The following is a 19,576-nucleotide window of genomic DNA, read 5'->3' as shown; positions in this document are numbered from 1 at the left end:
GATGCTGTTACACTGACTGTATCAGGTGAGTCTGTAGCAACAAGATTATGATTTTATAGTTTTATACTTGCAAACTCATATTTAAGATTTCATTGCAAATCCAAGTAAATTATATATTAGACATATTTATGATTGTTTACATGGCTAGACCTCAGGTATGTTAGTAAGGTCTACTCTTTGAAAGTTTGGACACAGCTGTATTATGTAGATTATACTACAAATCAACAGCAGCTAAGCTTATGCATAGTATTGTTATACCCTTTGGTAATGTGTGAGGAACTAACACACCTCAATCTCATAACCATAATCGTATGTAAAGTCATATTTAATGCTAAATTTACATCTTTTATTAAATGAGCTCATAGGGATAATATGAATTAAGCACACATTTCCTGTAGTGAAAAATACAATATATTTAATATTTTTTTAATTGCCTGTTTTATAAAACAAATTTGAATTGTAATTTTCCATTTGAGGATTTTTTTCCTTCTTAACACCTACATTATTGTGTCTGTGGAGTCCATTGAGTCATAAAAAGGATAATAAAATAAGACTGTTTTGGTTATAATATTATGACTTCATTGTAGTGGTGTTGTGAACATCATTGTGTAATTAGTTCAATATAAATTTTTCATATTTGTATTTTTTCTGTATTTAGCATATTAAGTGTTCGATTCCTTATTCTGTATTTAGTGTGACATCAGAAATTAATGGCAAAATTATTATTGTATATAAATTAAATGTACAGTTTAATGTATAGTTTTCTATTTGTTGTGTGACAGAGAAAGCAAAGCCAGTACTGACTGTATCTCCACAGAGCTGGCTGACTGAAGGAGACTCAGTGACTCTCAGCTGTGAGGTTACAGACTCCTCTACAGACTGGACATTCAGCTGGTACAGACAGGTTCCCTACAGAGATGGCCTACTTCAATTAAAAAATAATCATAGCTATGTGGAGCTCCTCTCAGACAGCAGCAGAGGATCTGGAGGCAACTACACTCTCAGTCCTGCTGCTCTTAATCACACAGGAGTTTATAGGTGCAGAGGAGAGAGAGAACAATTCTTTACAAAGTTCAGCAAACCACAGCCAGTATGGATCACTGGTGAGGAAAATTATCAACAGTGATGTGTTGGAGTATCAAATATAGGCGTACACTTGTGAAAATAAATGCAGCATTGATTTAAAATATAATGGAGGAATACACTCACCAGCTATCTCATTAGGTGCAACAGTTAAATTGCTTGTTAACACAAATATCTCATCAGCCAATCACATGGCAGTAACACATTTCGGCATGTAGACACGGTCAAGATGATCTGCTAAAGAAAGGAGATTTGAGTGACTTTAAATATGGCCTGGTTGTTGGTGCCAGATGGGCTGGTCTGAGTATTTTTTAAATTGTTTGTCTACTGGTATTGTTATGGACAACCATCTCTAGGGTTTACAGAAAAGGTCTGAAAAAAAAAGAAAATTTTAAGTGATCAGCTACCTGGGCGAGAATGTGCTGTTGATGCCAAAGGTCAGAGGAGAATGGCCAGGTATACTGAACACACAACATTGAATAATTGAATATTGTTACAAACCAGGTGGCACGGTGGTGTAGTGGTTAGCACTGTCGCCTTGCACCTCCAGGGTCTGGGTTCGATTCCCGGCCAGGCTCGGTTCCCATTTCTGTGTGCATAGAGTTTGCATGTTCTCCCTGTGCTTGGTGGGTTTCCTCTGGGTACTCCGGTTTCCTCCCACATTCACAAAGACATGTAGGTAAGGTTACTAACTGATAAATAAAAATACAAACATGAGTTGAAGTAGCAAAAATTAATAAACAAATGTGCAAAGTAACACAAAACTGATTTGAAATATAATGAAGGAATACAGTTACATAACCTGTAAAAATATTCCCACTAGTCCGTGATGGATGTTTAAGGCAGTTGAAAAGCCCTAAGCACTGGTAGAGGATTATTTTCATTTATATATAAATTTAAATTGACCATAAAAACACAATCATAATAACACATTAATTATTATTATTATTATTATTATTATTATTATTATTATTATATATTTTATTTACAAGTGCATTATACGCATAATTAGAATGTTGTGTGTTTAAGGTGAATCTCCTCCAGTCTCTCTGATCATGAATCCCAACAGAACTCAACACTTTACTGGTGACTCTCTCTCACTGAGCTGTGAGGACCAGAGTAACTCTACTGGATGGACAGTGAGACGATACACACACAGTGAGAGAGTGTCAGATTGTACACAGTGGGGATCAGTTACAGGATCTACATGTAAAATCAGCCCCCTCTACCCATCACACACTGGAGTTTACTGGTGTGAGTCTGAATCTGGAGAAAACAGTAATCCTGTCAACATCACAGTGCCTGGTGAGTCTTTTTTTATTATATATACATATGGTTTTCCATTACAATATATAAAGTAAAAAAAAAAAAAAGACTCACCACCGTGGACAGAACAGAAAATTTGGACTACTTCTTCATTTCACAGTGAAACACATTAGTGTGATTGTTTTGTATTGTTGAATTGGATACAAACTCTTTAGATAAATGAGTGTGAAACTATAGTTGTTTAGAGCTGCATTACAGCATTATTCAGTGTTTTGCCTGCTCTACTGTAAATGAATCAGCTCATGAGATAAACTTAACTGTGACACAATATTACTATATAAATATTTATATATTTCACTCAGTACTACTCAGAACATTATACACTCTAAAAAATGATTCTGTGGCCTTGTATATTTCACAGTTATAAAAAAGTTAGTTACCTTAATAAAATCTCTAAAAGTCACATACATGATTGTTTGAGTTAGACAAATCAAAATAAATGCCTAAAAAAACAATTATTCATTTTGTCTTAAATTTACACTATAATTTAAGTTTACTTCACTAGTAAAAATCAGTATTTGACTAACTTAATTATATTTTTAACATGCACTTAATATTTTTTATACATTTCAATCAAAATATCTGTTAATGGAGTAATTGTACTGATTAGTTTCAAGAACTACAATTATAAATTATTCCAACTCAATATTCTTTATTTTTAACAACAAAAACTTAAATAATTGAGTAAATTGCCCTGTGCAAGTGCTCATGGGAAGTCTGGTGTAACATCAGAGACAAGAAGGCTGTGAAGATGTGAAAATGGACATGAAGCACCTGGAACATTCTGGAACATTCCTTACAAATCCTGGTGAGTAAACAGCTAACACAAGTTACTGTAATAATGACTCTGTCTGCCTGCACACACAACTTTATAGGGTGTGAGTTACTGTTCTGAATCCTGTCACAGCCGAGCTCCAGAGCTAACGATAGCTAGCAACAGGCCAGTCCTGGGGTTCAGTGTGATTTAGCTTGTTTGTTCCAACCACCAAACTGCTCAGCTAAAGCGGCGTTAATACAGACACTTAAACTCTGGTGTAAAAGGAGAGATTTAACACCGAGCAGCAGCGCGTGCATGTCCGGGTTTTTTCCGGGTTTCTCGGTGTAAACGGCGGCGGTTGTGCCGCAATATTTGAATTTCTCCCGCCAAATGCGGTGATTTTGCGCAGCCAACCGCCACTGTGGTGAGGATATAAAACTAACATGTTCAAATAATTACCGCATGTGTACCGGTCCACCTCACACACTGAACCGCGAGTCTGCTCGGTCATTCCGACACTTTAAGGAGGAAACACAGAACAAATCCGGTTTAAACAGCAGAAATGAGGTGCAGTGTCCGGACTCTGGTACTGTTTTATCCGTTACTGTATATGAGTATTTTTAACATGATTAAACACTGAGCACGCAGCAGCAGATGTTATAAAATAAAAGTGCTAAGTTCTGTACTAGTAACTAAAGCTATGAAATATAAAGATTTAGTGAAAATACAACATTTCTCTCAGAATTAGATTTGGGAGAAAGTAATATGAAATTTAAATATTGAAGTGAAACATTATGTATGTTCTGATATGTAAGTAAAAGAAACTAAAACTGATTGATTTTGTGTGTTTTGTGTGAAACATGTTATATATTTTCTATATCTCTTTCACAGCACCAACACCACTAATGAAGAGAAGTTGAATGGAGATAAAACAGGAGGTAAATGTCAACTTTTTTAAATGTTACAGAAGTATTAAATCTGTAACCATTGAATCAAAGATAGAAATAGACTATTAGTCCAAAAAGTATGTATTTGAACGGAAGTACTATTTTACCAGTCTGGTAGACTTTATAGTAACAGTCACACTTGTACTTACTTGTATACTATTGTTCCTTTTTCAGGTGCCAGTTTATGGGATGGCGGTGTAAGCTCTGCACATTTGTCGTATCATCAAAAGGAATTTCGATCATTATCGAGTGAAGCATGGTACTGTTGGTCATGGATATTTAGTGTCCTGTCTTCATTTAGACTGTCATTGCTTCTTTAAGACCTGAGAAGGTCTGCACACACATTTGTATGGATCCCACAGTTTGCAGGAAACTGAAGTGTGAAGGTGTGCAATCTTTCAGATGTAAAATCTCATTAGATTCTAATACAAAAGTCTACTTTCCACATGTTAACTGTATAATACTTGTGGCAGGAGTATTGTTTCTGAAACTGTTTACTAATAAGATAAATCCAGCTCTTTGTTTATGATCTTGTTACATGTCATTTGCAAAGTAAACCAGGTTGAGTTTAGACTTCATGTCTTGTCAAATTTGGCAAATAAATGTTTAATTAAAATGAAAATGTGTGTATTGTTTCTTTCATTCAGTTAAAATATTTAGTAAATGTAGCACATTTGTTTATTAAATAATAGTTTAATTTTCAGTATCTTCTACCTTCCATTTCAATTATATCTACTTAATTATTTTACTCATTTTCACTTTTCATTAACTTCTAATTTTCATTACATTTACTCAATTTTGTACATCATTGTACTAAATATAGTTATTCAGGTCTACTTAATTTTTTCACTGACTTGTACTCAATTCATGAAGTATATTTTACATGATTTTTATATTTTTTTATATTTACTCAATATTTTTAAGTGTAAAAATGTTTCACCAAAAAAATTGAGTACAGCACAGTTTTATTTTTTAGAGTGTAAGAAGTTATATGTTATTTAATAGTAATAGTATGTCAAGTTTATCTCCTGAGCTGATTCATCTACAGTAGTGCAGGTAAAACACTGAATAATGCTGTAATGCAGCTTTAAAAAAAACTTTAGTGCTACAGTTCTTATCTAAAGAGTTTGTATCCAATTCAACAATACAAAACAATCACACTAATGTGTTTCACTGTGAAATAAAGGAGAAGTCCAAATTTTCTGTTCTGTCCATCCAGTGACTGAGGGCCATCCTCTGACTCTACACTGTTTATATCACTACACACATTCCTCCAAGGAATTTCTATAAAGATGAATCAGTTCTCCAGACAAAGACTGCAGAAAATATAATAATCCATAAGATCTCAAAGTCAGATGAAGGTTTCTAACACTGTCTCAGTCTCTAACATAACCTCTGTATCTTCACATAATATAACAGGACACTTGGTAATCTGTATACAATATGCAGTGTGTTCACATGCTTTAAAGTCTACTAGTGTAAATGCATTTGTTTGTTCTGCATTTTAGGCCAATACCTACAGTTTATTATTATTATTATTATTATTATTATTATTATTATTATTATAATTATTATTCTCCTCTGCATCAGATCCATCACATGTAGAAGCTCCATTCTCAGTGCTCATGCTGATCAGTAGTGCAGTGACAGCCACTCCATATCTGCTGGTCACCATCATTCTGCTGATCAAATGTTACAGAGCTCGAGGTGAGAACTCTTTCAGAACATCTCTGTACACATAATGACATAATTACATTATATTAGTACACATGTGACATAATTAATGACACTAACTATATACTATATGACTAGAATAAAAATCTGTCTGTCTATTTATTACTATTATTCTTATTACCTTGGTACTTTATCATTACATGGGCCAGTGCAATCATAATTTCACTACATGATGAGTGCAATATGTTATGGCTGGTGAAATAATGTGTCTCTAAAGCCAACACTGACACTAATCTACCTCTACGTACGTCAAATAAGCTACAAGTTTAGAAGTTTGGCTTGTGCAAGTCTCTCTAATTATCAATTAATTAATGTAAACCTGTCCAATGTTTATAGTTTTTCTAATTGCACCATTTTAGATCTTGCAATTCTAATTTCATGTACATCTTATAATGACAATAAAATCTATTCATGAAAGTTTTTTTTTATTCTGTTTTCATGAGCCAACCCCTCATGAGCTATTGAAAATGTCTGAATATGTGATGTTTATTTTCTAACACTTCTTTTTCTAAAGCACTGTCAGGTTTTCACTTCACTTCACCCTTTAAACTGTATAAATAATTAGTTCAAATGCAGTTTAACTGGCTTCATGATACAAACAACGTTTATAAACCTGCTACAAAAGTAACCTTGTTTTTTTTCCCTACCAGCTCAAACTGATGGAGAGAGAACCATGAGTGCAGTCATAAAGGAGTGAGCAGAGTCACTGTATAAAGAGAGAATGCAATGATGTGTTTTTATTTTATTTTTTTGGATTACTGGATGGATTGTATGATAGGTTTTTTTTTTGCTGTGATGTTTTGCTTTGAACGCAATCTTTGTAAGGTTCAATAGAAAATGAGAAAAATACTTATGTAAATAGGTTTTCATTGTCAACAGCAGCCTCACAGTGTATATTTTCTATATTAATTGACTTTAACTGTAACTGTGCAAGGAGATTTGTGGATTTAGTAATGTTCAGAGATGTTACTTGTAGAAAGCAGGACAGTAGAACCCTATATTTCCTTACACCTTTATGTAAATGTAACACAACAGTGTGTATCATTTAATAGTGAGGGCAGTTCAGTGGGATGTGTCATTGATTCCTAACAAGCTGAGATATATAATCTGTGAATTATATGAGACAAATAAAAGCTTCTCGTTATTATTGATATTCTGGCTCTTTATGCTTAGAGAAGGTACACAAGTGAAAGTGTAAACAATGTTGATTACAAATATGCTGAATCCCCAGTCAACCATCAAGTGTCACTGAAACGAGTCTTCATCAGACTGCTAAATTAGATTGGCCTGACTATAAATCAACATTAAATTCAAATTCAAATTCAAATTTTATTTGTCACATACACAAACATACACAGTACGAAATGTAGTGAAATGCATTTTACGACTACCATTGACCCTAAAAGAGAATTAAAGTTTACAAATAAGAAATAAATATGAATAAAAGAAATACGATAGAAATTAAATAAAAAAATTAAATTAAGCTAGGAAAAATAGAACTAAAAATAAAAATAGAAATGTGCTAGGAAAAATAGAACTAAAAATAAAAATAGAAATATGATGTACAAAAATAGAAATATACTGTACAAATTGAAATATACTGTACTGTGTGTGCAAATACGCATAGAACAAAGTGTCTTTGTGCAGAGGTTATTAAAGTGTCTTTGTGCACTGGTCCAGGATGTAAACGTAAACATGTAGTGTAGTTGTGAAGGTAGGTGTGCAGATTAGAATATCTTTAACTAAAATGCATATCATATTAACTTCTGTTAAAATAATTAACAAACCATTTGTTTTTTACTGCCACATAAGGCAAATGTCTACATCAAGCCCAGACCCTGTTGTGTTTAGTGTATTTCCATCCTTAATTCCAATTGCATTGTGGAGAGACCTTTAGGATTGTTATACTATCGAAAATGACCTTGAGTAGTCATGTTGTAAATTAGATCCTGAGAGTTTTTAGAGTCCTTTTCACAGTACCAAAGGAATCCATGGTATTTCTGGTCATCATCAGGAACACCACATTCCCCATCCTTATGTAAACCACACCAAGACACATATCATGTTGTTATTAGTTTCCTGTCATTAATATGTTGTTAACAAAACATCCTCGCCTTGGTATTGTGCACAAAACTGTAGGACGGTCCAGATTGGGCTTGGCTTATTTGGAAGGTAGATTAAAATTTTGGGTGTTATGAGTATTCCTGGGTAAATTTCAGTGCAAATCCTTATTGTCAAATATATTTTGCATGTATTTAAAGAACTGTTCCTTTACCTATGTGTTATGATCTGTACATTGTGATGTAAGTAATTTAAGTAGATTTTCCTTGTTATGTGTTAAACAAGGTCTGGAAACTTTAAATATTAAGGGTGATACTCAGCTAATGACTTTATTCTTGCAGACCTCTTGATCCACGAGTCTGATAAAAGCCAGGTCTTTTCTCGAAGGTGCAATTCTAATGTCATTTCAGGTTCTTTTATGACCAACCATGTTAAATTGTTTTAACCTCACTTGTGTTTAAATGCAATTGAATATTCATGAAAGTTTAAACAAGTTTTGAAGATTTGCACAAAAATCGGTGGAGAAATTTTTTGAAGGTAAAAAAATGGATAATGGGATGTAAAATAAAAAAACAGAAAAGTGAAAAAAAGTGGAGACGGAAAATAAATCACGACATGAAAGTAACAATAATAATACTCATAATAACAACAAGAACAATTATACTTGTTAATATTTTTATTGTTAATGTTATTGTCATTGTTATTTTGTTTTATTATTGTTATTATTATTGCAAGCAGTTTTTTAGGTGCATTACTGCCAACTGCTGGAAAGAAGTGATAAAGCTTGAGGGTCTCAATCGGTTTAATTTTTTTTCTTTCCTGTTGCTGTTGACGTGAGTGGTGGTGGCATCATTTTATAGTAACCAGTTATCCACTGGATGGTAGGTGATCAGTGTTCTTCAGCCTTGCTGATTTACTTCACTCCAAATGTTTTGTAAATTGTAAGGGAGTCACAAAATGAGTGGATACTCTATACAATTTATTTATGCCAGTGTGATTATTAAAATGTTAAATAAAATAAATACATAGATACAAATAAAGGAGTATAATCTGGTTAGTTGGCAAATGTTCATTAAAATAAAAAAGTGACTTCCCTCCAACTCCTTTCTCTCCGTCTTTCTCTCACACACACACACGTTCTTGTAATTAGGGCATTATATGGACAGTAGTCCCACCCATCAGTTTTGGGGACACCGTGTCCCATTGATCCTCTGGGTGTAAAAAAAATCAGGCATGTACAATTAAATTCTTTAAACACAAATATCACTTTATATTACAGTTTCACAGTAAAAGAAAATGTGCTTGGTTTTTAAACAAGTTATGAGGACATAACAAGAATCAGTCATTAGTGGGGACCAAATTTGCATAAACAGAAAATTAACTGGTTTTCATAATGTTGTGGGGACTTCGCTAGTGACCTAATTTGCATACATCATTAAATATCTAACTTAGATAAACACTTATAAGGCATATTACACAAGATCAAGGGGACATTGGTTTAACAAACATCAAACCGTGCATTTAACCTTTATAATTTATGCAAAATTACAAACGAAGCATCTCAAACATTAAAAAAAAAAAAACTGTGTAAAGCACATAAAGAAGAAACATGCAGCACAAGAATGTGCAATTCCTTATAAGAATAAACATTGACTATAAGAATGGATGTATCATTTCCAGGTTAGACACAGGTGCCTTTGAAGGAGCAGCGAGTTCTAGATAGTGAGACGTTGGTGTGGTGCCGTTATCCCCTGGCTTAGGCATTATGCTAGGCTGCAATGTTTGTTGGTCCCTGGTCAAGCTGTCTGTGGTTACAGAGGTTTAAGGCTTTTGCCTAAGATCAGGCCATGCAAGTCAGGCTGTGATTCTGAGTGTGTGTGGGGGATGTGTGTGTTCTGACCCAGGTGGAATGGACACCTTAGCTTACCCTTGCTATTAAAATACATATGATGCACTGTGTCAATCCAGGCATTCTGTCTTGGGAACTGTTTGTCCTGGAGCTTAGCTTTTTTTTCTCATCAAGGGGAATGTTTAATCTTAATAGATATTAAGCTTTCTGTGTGTACTCCTAAAATTTTGGCTTTAGAAAAATACTCCAGAACAAACCAAAACAATCTAACCAATCAGCTCTATTCTTATTTTCTAGAAGTTAGGAGACCTCTCTATTATAACACAGGTTAGAGTGGTGTATGCAAAAATGAAGGAGGTTTGGTGAGAGATAAAAAGCGTCGGTAGTATTGAGTATTTTTTTTTTTTCAAAATACTGTACTTCTCCCTCTACTTGGGACACCCATTCATTTTCAATCGGCCACGTATAGGGGGCAATTTAGAAGGACCCATGAATCAACACACACTGATCACACACACCTTTATCTGGACTGATGTGTTCAAGCTGTGATGTCTCCTCACGCGTCTGTTAAACGGAGGATCATTCGTGGCATTTTACCTTCACAAGAAATTGTTCAGATATTAATTTTAATGTTCAGTTGAGGTTCCTTGAGAATATTTTGACAGACAGAAAACAGCTGAGCATGATTTTAAACACGGTGTATCTCAGTTTAAGTTTCCCACCAGGTAATAAAAGGTCAGTATGAGCTGCACTACTGAGCTGTGGTGCTCCTCTCCAGCCCTGAGCTCCATCTCACACACTTTAAACTCAACTCACAGCTCAAATCCTCCACTAGAGACTCATTTCACAAACAGGCTGCTGCTGTTTATCACCTTACATTAACTGTATGACGAGGAATATCCTGTTAAATAGACAGGTGTTACATTAAACAGTAATTAATGCCAACTACAGGAGACAATTTAATAGATTTAATCAGTTTTAACAGTTTACTGAACTTTAACTCACCCTGTTACAAGCGAATCCTAAACTGTCTCAGCATGTCCGCTAGCATAAGTCACTCTAACATCGTGATTACTTTTATAAATAACACTAAAACACAAAAACAAACTTTAAAACATGTAAATACTGACACAAACACTTTCCTAAGCGCTCACAGCCGGAAGCGCGTTGGATAGGTGGGCGGGAACATCTGGGATAGATGGTAAATGTATCTAACTTCTAATTCCCACATGATGTAGTTCATTTTCTATTACCCCCCCCCCCCCCCCCCCCCACACACACACACACACATATAAAAAAGAAATGGTTCAAGACTAAAGGGGGGACGTGGAGCAAATGGTCACACAAATACACCTACCCAGAGGGTCACTTATGTGCCAAGGCTAAAAATCGGTGGGGCACTTATTTATACCCTCCCCAACACGTTACAATGCTTCACCATTGTGGGCACATTTTTTTGTCTCCATAACGGTTTCAGCACCCATAATGTTTGTGTGTAGCCATAGTGATGTCCCCACAATGCGATAATTACACACACACACACACACGCAGACATAGTCTGTGAGACCACAGGAAGTTTAGACATTGAAACACATCACTTCTCTGCCAGTCAGTCCGTCTTTACAGGACCATGATGGAGTTCCGTCCACTCTCTGTGATGCTCTGTGAGTAAATGTTCTCTTTGACTTATTGACAAAATGCCCCAACCTTCTTGATGTAACTATTTGTGTAGGCAAGTGTGTCTGCATTAGAATAAAAAATAATCTAATTTTACTGCAAACTTTTTTTGTTTGTTTGTTTTTTAAAGCACGTATTTAATGCAGCTATATTTAGTAGCTTCTCATAAACAATGTTGTCAGAAGACATGTTCTATTGTCATGGAAAATCTTGCACTTGGTTTCAGATCAAATTACTGGTTTAAACAACGATTTCTACGTCATTACTACATTACATAGGGTTGTTATAATAATGCCATGGTGAATTCACACATTAATCACAGTTAAGGGCAGTCAAGCAAAATATTCGAGTGTTAGGAATGTTTTTTTATACATTAGAGTCAAAAACTTGAGCAAAACTTATGCAGACACAAGCAGAGGCCCTAAAATAGAAAAGTTATTTTTGTTAGTTTGTTTTTTTTGGCTATTCAGCAGTGTGGTTTTAGCAGGAGGAGGTGTGAAATGATGTATGAGACTGATAACAGGCTTTAACTAAACAGAGTTTTACCTAAATATGGACAACATGTATAACTCATGTATAACTCAACATATGATTGGTCACTTTTAACATGAACCTCATTCACCTCATGTCACATGTCTCCACCAGCAATGTGCTTGTGACTATAACACATCCAGTGTGTAAACTCAAGGCGTAACTTGGCTGATGTTAACGATAATTAAGTTCAGTGTTAATTCGCTGTTACTGAATGATAAAAGTTCACAATTTATTCAATTGCGTATTAATTCTTAAGTTAGTTTATGCAATGTTATGCCATATTGAGAACAGAGCTGATAATACTGGATGATCTAGTACTTATATGTTGATCCGTTCAAACCGTTTACTATGTGGTCTTGCCACTGTTGAAAATGCTATGCAGTAGTGTACTCCGGGCCATTTCAGTGTTATTCTCTTCCAAGTTCATGTGTACGAAATAAAATAGAGATGCAGGCCAGAGTTGGCCCATGGTTCATGTGCATTAGAGACTGTTGGGCATAGTGTGTACAGTAGAGAGTGTTTAAGACAAGGTGTGCACAGTAGACTTGGAGTCGTGTGTTTTTCTCATTCTCACCCATGTATCTACGATGCCATAAAAAGGATTTCCCCCTTTTGTTTTTGTTTTTTTTGCACATTTGTTACATTACATGATTGAGATCTTCAAACAAATGTTGGTATTATAAAAACAAAAATGATTTAAATGATTATTTTATTTATTAAGCAAACAAGCTGTTCAAACTTACCAGGGCCTGTGCTAAAAAGTAATTGGAAAGGGTTACAAATCATTTCTAAAATTACTTCATGAGCTCAACGATGACTCATTCAGGAGCTTAAAAAAGAGCCCAGAACAACATCTAAATTAAATTCAGTTACGACTTGTCTAAATTAAAGTCAGTGTTCATGATCCAACAATAAGAAAGAGAAAATGGGCAAAAATGGCAGCCGTGGGAGAGTTCAAAGGCAAAAGTCACTGCTGACCAAAACAAACCAAAGGCTCATTTCACATTTGCCAAAATCATCTTTATTACTTTTGGGCAAATATTATGTGGCAGGTTGAGACAAAAGTTTTTAAGGTGTGTGTCCTGTGTGTGTTAACACAACATCTCATAAAAAGGACATCATGCCATCAGTAAAACATGGTGGTGGTAGTGTGATGGTCTGGGGCTGTTTGCCATAACTGATGAAACCATGAATTCCTGGTACTGTATGTTTTGACAGTTTAATAAATGAAATCATTATGTTGTGTTTCGGTCAAATCTGACTGATTTACAATTTTCTTCACTAACAACTGCAGTACATTTTATCAATATTTCATGAGGTTTACATTTAACACATAAAATAGATTAGAAATATTTACATAAAAATATGTGTTTTATGGAACTTATATACACTCATGGTGTTCTCAGTCAAAAATGACAGATCATTGGAAATAAATGGGTAACACTACAATTAGTGTAGAAAACAGAGTTTAAGGACTTAAAGGATCTTCTACCCCTTATTGACTACTATGGCAACCTGCACAGGAACCTATCGACAACATCATTTTTACCACACCTGTTGAAAAACAAACTTGCAACATAGTTTCAGTCATAGAACTTTCTTGCAGCTCAAAGTTTTTTGATGTCTTACTTATAGTTAAGTCTTTAACAGCTCGATGGCCAAGAGATGGACTGCATGTGTAGCTGTAGAATTATATTTGATGATGACAGTGATCAGGAGGAGAGAAGTCAGGTTGACAATGAGGAGGGTTAAGAGGAGGAAGATAATACAAAGTATAATTCGAGGAGGGAGACGTTGACATTGATGAGGAAGAAGACCCAGCTTAAGTTGTGGTCTCCATTCATCCAAAAATGGAACCAAACCGTAACACTAACCTGATATTCCACATCCTGAGTAGAAGATATTAAGTCCAATTTTCAACTTTTTCTACAGACTTCGTTGTAACCATTGACATACAATTAACATACAATAAAAATGACAAAGCTGTAGGGGTGAATTTTGTGAATTTTGTTATTTTGTGTTTACCTGACCGGGCCTCTGCCTGTTCAGAACTCTACAGTTTTAAAAAAGTGACTTTGGTAATCAAAGCTACAAAATTACCCTGTGATAAATAGTATAATAGGTTTCATCTTAGTATTTGTTATGGTCAGAATAATATCTATTTAATGTTTTTCCCCTAAAAAAAAAAAATAGTGGTATGAGCTCAGGTAAATGAGGTCTGCAGGACATACAGCAAATACAAGTTCAAATTCTAAATTTATTTGTCACATACACAGTCACACACAGTACAATATGCAATAAAATGCTTAAACGACTGCCCGTGACCTTAAAAATAAAATATTATTCTCACTCACTCATCTTCTATAACACTTTATCCTGTATTCAGGGTCATGGGGGCCTGGAGCCTATCCCAGGAGGCTTAGGGCATGAGGCAGGGTACACCCTGGACAGGGTGCCAATCCATCGCAGGGCACACACACACATACACACACACACACACACACACACACACACATACACTCACACACTACGGGAATTTGGGAACACCAATTCACCTAACCTGCATATCTTTGGACTGTGGGATAATTAAACAAATATATATTAAATAAAATTATACATGTTTGAAATTAGTTTGACCTGGATAATTTAAGTGTGACAAAATTTTTCATTAACACCTTGATGTTATTTTTTTTTTATGAAAATGTCCTACACTTGGTCTTCCTGAGGAATCAGTAGAACTTTGTTTGAGATCACATCAGTGCATCATTGTGTCTATAATGTGTAGTGTTTAATGATGTACTGAATCTTTTAGATGTATAAAGCACATGTTCTGTTTTTATTCTTATTCAGTGCTGATTTCACTTATACCACTGACACCTGCTCAAGGTGAGTGTACTGTACATTGTATGTTGTTTGTTTGTGCATATTTAATTTGAATTGGAGCAGAGAAGGTTGTGTTTTGTGCATTACCCTGCAGAGTTTCTGAGTTTGTTAATATTATCTCATATCTGTAAAGAGAATAAGCTACATTAACTCAGTTATGTAAGAGAAAAGAAGTCAGGACACTCGTGCAGGTGGGACTTTATTTAATATTCACATTCAATATAATATTCCAAGCTTTAGTAGAGACACAAACACAATGATAAACTAATGAGAACCATAAGCAATCATTTTGGGGACTACATGGGCTTGTACGGGTATTGTATTCAACCTAAGTGGAAGCTGTATTAGGACAGGGCTTGTAATGATAGGGTCAAAATATTATAGGTAAAAACAATGTAAGTGGTGCAATGTACGGGGGAACACTGTGATAAATTATTATTATTATTATTATTATTATTATTATTATTATTAATATTATTATTATTATTATTATTAGTTTTATTAAATTTGCCTTTGTGCTCTTGGTGAATTCCCTCACGCTGTCTGGCTCTTGACTATTTCCTTGGTAAAATATATAAAAAAAAATATTTTGACATATTATAATATGTTATTATAAAAATTAAGAATTATAAATGTTCAGTGAAACTATACCCCACAAAGAATTAATAATTTTACTTAAGTATCATTGTGATTCTTTAGTTTTACACATTAATTCTTTATTTAAAGCATTAAACTTAAATTATTCATAGTGTTATGTAACTCGGCTCACATCTGTACACGTAGGAGCTACTTTATTAACAGTAGGTTGTTTTATAGGAAGTGCTAAAGCTGTGGTGACTATAAAGCCTGATAAACACGTGTACAGAGGAGAGAATGTTACTCTCACATGTGACATACAGGGAGGAGGAGACACTGAGTGGACATACAGCTGGTATAAGGATAACAACACTTTCCACAGTGAGAGAAAAAACAAAGTCTTTACCAACAGCACAATAAAGTGGGCCACAATTAGGTTTATTAATGATTTTGACAGTGGTGACTACACCTGCAGAGGACAGAGACGTGACTCTCAGAGCTCAGAGATCAGTGATGCTGTTACACTGACTGTATCAGGTGAGTCTGTAGCAACAAGATTATGATTTTATAGTTTTATACTTGCAAACTCATATTTAAGATTTCATTGCAAATCCAAGTAAAATATATATTAGACATATTTATGATTGTTTACATGGCAAAACTTAGGTATGTTAGTTAGGTCTACTCTTAGCCCTCTTTGAAAGGTTAGACACAGCTGTATTATGTAGATTATACTACAAATCAACAGCAGATAAGCTTTTGCATAGTATTGTTATACCCTTTGGTAATGTGTGAGGAACTAACACACCTCAATCTCATAACCATAATCATATGTAAAGTCATATTTAATGCTAAATTTAAATCTTTTATAAAATGAGCTTATAGAGATAATGTGAATTAAGCACACATTTCCTTTAGTGAAAAATACAATATATTTAATAATTTTTTTAATTGCTTTCTAAAACTAATTTTAATTGTAATTTTCCATTTAAGGATTTTTTTTCCTTTTCCTTATAATATTATGACTTTATTGCAGTGGTGTTGTGAACATCATCGTGTAATTAGTTGAATATTAATTTTACATATTTGTATTTTTTTTCTGTATTTAGCATATTTAGTGTTTGATTTCTTATTCTGTATTTAGTGTGACATCAGAAATCAATAGCAAAATTATTATTGTATATAAATTAAATGTACAGATTTAAAGTATAGTTTTGTATTTCCTGTGTAACAGAGAGACCAGAGGCAGTACTGAGTGTATCTCCACAGAGCTGGCTGACTGAAGGAGACTCAGTGACTCTAAGCTGTGAGGTTACAGACTCCTCTACAGGCTGGACATTCAGCTGGCACATGCTCATTCCCATTAAACACAATGATACCAATAAAAAGGATAAAAAAGAACTATTTTTCAACAACAGCAGAGGATCTGGAGGCTCCTACACTCTCAGTCCTGTTGTTCTTAATCACGCAGGAGTTTATAGGTGCAAAGGAAAGAGAAAAGAACAACCCTTTCAAACTAAATACAGCAATCAACGGGCACTATTGATCACTGGTGAGGAAAAAATAATAACACTGGTGTTTCGGAGTGTCAAATATACACGTGTAAATTAACATAGCACTGGTTTGAAATATGGAGAATTAATATTTTTTTGTGTAAAATATTTATGTTTAGCCTGCTGAGTAAAGAATGTTTAAAACAGTTTAGGAAGACTAGCTCTATGCCATGAAATGCGATAACAACACATTAACTATAGTGTTGTGTGTTTAAGGTAAATCTCCTCCAGTCTCTCTGATCATCAATCCCAACAGAACTCAACACTTTACTAATGACTCTCTCTCACTGAGCTGTGAGGACCAGTGTAACTCTACTGGATGGACAGTGAGACGATACAAACAGAATAACACAGGATCAAATTGTTCACAGTGGGGATCAGTTACAGGATCTACATGTGAAATCAGCTCCCTCTCCACATCCTACACTGGAGTTTACTGGTGTGAGTCTGAATCTGGAGAAAACAGTAATCCTGTCAACATCACAGTGCATGGTGAGTCTCCATCTAGTGTGTTTATTGTTAAAAGTGAAATGTTTATTTGCAGAATATTTAGACCTCAAAAGGGTTTTTAGCTGGAAAAACAGATCACATCACTGTTTTTTTTTTCTTTATAACTTGAAGACAGCAACAGAACAGCAGACAGGTTTCTCTCTTTAACTGAATCAGCTGCAGTAGAGCGGCTATAAGGCTCTAGTTTTACAATCCTTTTCTAAAAAGTTTTCTTTTAATTCAACACCAGAATACACAAACACACTAATGAGTTTCACTGTGAAATCAAACAGTAGTGTAAATTCTCTGTTCTAGATGGTAATGTGATCCTGGAGAGTCCTGTCCATCCTGTGACTGAGGGACGTCCTCTGACTCTACGCTGTTTATATCGCAGCACAAAGACCTCAAACCCCCTAGCTGATTTCTATAAAGATGGATCAGTTCTCCAGAACCAGACTACAGGAGAGATGATCATCCATAAGGTCTCAAAGTCAAATGAAGGTTTCTACCACTGTAAACACCCAGAGAGAGGAGAGTCACCGAAAAGCTGGGTCTCGGTCAGAGGTGAGAAATTAGTTTTTTTTCTCACTTGATTTTTCTAACACAATTCAGATATACTATGTTAAAATCCTAAATTATTTCTCATTATTTCCTCAGTAGCCAGACATGGTGGGACAAAAGGAGTGACTGTGGGACTGAGTTTGGCCATTTCCTTTATTGCTTTTATAATATTATTGCTGTGGTGCTACAAAATAAAGAAAGGTCAGATAACCTTTGAAAATGTATATAGAGTATATGACTTAATTTACTTATAAAGCATAGAGGATGAAATAATTGTTGATTTATATGGAAGTATTAAATTCATCAAAAGGTTTTTGGTAGAATATGTTACAAGTTTAAAATAATATGGTCTGTTTCCTGATTATAGAACAGATTGGAGCAGTCCATATCTAACTATATTTTATCTATATTTAGTATTTGCATGTACTCTTCATGTGCTTTTTAACAAAACTCGGCCATACAGTATGCAATTATATAATCAGGAGTTTTTTTCCCCTGTAAATATTTATATTATATTAATATTTATATGTAGATCTGTTTCTCTCTGTAGAAAAGCATCAGAAACCCAATCACACATCAGATCAGAAATTGAGCCGGTCAGGAGCTGAAGACTCTCAGTCAGGACACACACCACTTCATGCTGGTCAGACTCTGTTTTAATCACTGTTTATTTTAACATGTATTAATAAAAGATTTAAAAAAGATTTATTATTATTTTTTATTTTTTTGAATCTCTGTTCTGCTTTCTTTAGTGGGCGCAAATATTTGTGACACAGTTGATCAGACAGCTATCCGTGGAACAGGTAGCTTTATATAGTAACAAATATTTTATCTGGCATTAAATAAATGGAATATAGATAAACTCAATTATGTACAAAAGGGTCTTGTAGTGATTAACACACTGCACTATGTTCAGGCGAAGCTGCAGCTGAGAGCAGTGAAGTCACTTATGCAGAGGTCACAAAGAAAAAGAGAAAGAATGGTATTTTTTATAAACATGACAACAAGTTAAACATTCTCCAATATTTTTAGTTATCTTTTAAACTGATCATCCCTGTAGTTACTCTGTACACCACAAACTGAAAGATAAAGGAATTACTCGTACTATATGAATGAGAATTGAGATTTCATGACTAATATGATGTAATGACTAATAGATTTTATGACTGTCTAATCAGTGTTATGGTTTTGTTCCCTCTTACTACAGATGCTGAACCCAGTGGTAGTGATGTGACTTATGCTGAACTTGAAATAAAACCAAAGAAAAAATCTGTAGGAGAAATAGGTGCAGAAAATCGTGATTATATCTTGTTTACATCAATGTATATGTTTTCTAGAAATTCATTCAGGATTTATTTTTCCAATTAGAAAAATTGGGTGTGGATTCTAATCCTGTATACTCAGAGGTGAAATTGAACCCAGAGGTAAGAATGATGACAACCACATGTTATACAATTTAAAAGATAAACCAAACAATTTAAAGTAATAAATGTGTGTTGGGTAGAATTTAAGCTCTATAGGTTAAATCTGGACTACAAAAAAAACT

At 34.4% G+C, this 19,576-nt stretch overlaps 1 protein-coding gene and 1 long non-coding RNA gene across 2 annotated transcripts; both read left to right on the top strand.

Annotated features, from left to right (window-relative positions):
* The first annotated feature begins 795 nt into the window (after positions 1-795).
* Positions 796-18,690, top strand: LOC128512428 (Fc receptor-like protein 5). The gene is made up of 8 exons (XM_053485739.1): positions 796-2,381; positions 11,367-11,421; positions 14,819-14,854; positions 15,635-15,964; positions 16,662-16,979; positions 17,197-17,472; positions 17,785-18,033; positions 18,581-18,690. Exons 1-8 carry the CDS (start codon positions 2,139-2,141, stop codon positions 18,688-18,690), a joined length of 1,617 nt encoding a protein of 538 aa, XP_053341714.1. The 5' UTR covers positions 796-2,138.
* On the top strand, positions 3,011-4,509 carry LOC128524433 (uncharacterized). The gene is made up of 3 exons (XR_008360519.1): positions 3,011-3,217; positions 4,058-4,104; positions 4,288-4,509. It is a non-coding gene; the product is annotated as an uncharacterized LOC128524433 (long non-coding RNA).
* Positions 18,691-19,576: the final 886 nt, after the last annotated feature.

The sequence above is a fragment of the Clarias gariepinus genome, chromosome 1 (assembly GCF_024256425.1).
Source record: "Clarias gariepinus isolate MV-2021 ecotype Netherlands chromosome 1, CGAR_prim_01v2, whole genome shotgun sequence".
Lineage (NCBI taxonomy): Eukaryota > Metazoa > Chordata > Actinopteri > Siluriformes > Clariidae > Clarias > Clarias gariepinus.
This window is presented reverse-complemented; position numbering and strand designations above follow the sequence as displayed.

What these genes read in the sequence shown, in the direction of transcription:
- LOC128512428 (XM_053485739.1), top strand. Translation starts at nt 2,139, where the DNA reads ATGAATCCCAACAGAACTCAACACTTTACTGGTGACTCTCTCTCACTG. An exon ending in GTAATCCTGTCAACATCACA is followed by an intron (nt 2,382 to 11,366) that starts GTGCCTGGTGAG and finishes CTTCTCTGCCAG; the next exon opens with TCAGTCCGTCTTTACAGGAC. An exon ending in TGTTACACTGACTGTATCAG is followed by an intron (nt 15,965 to 16,661) that starts GTGAGTCTGTAG and finishes CCTGTGTAACAG; the next exon opens with AGAGACCAGAGGCAGTACTG.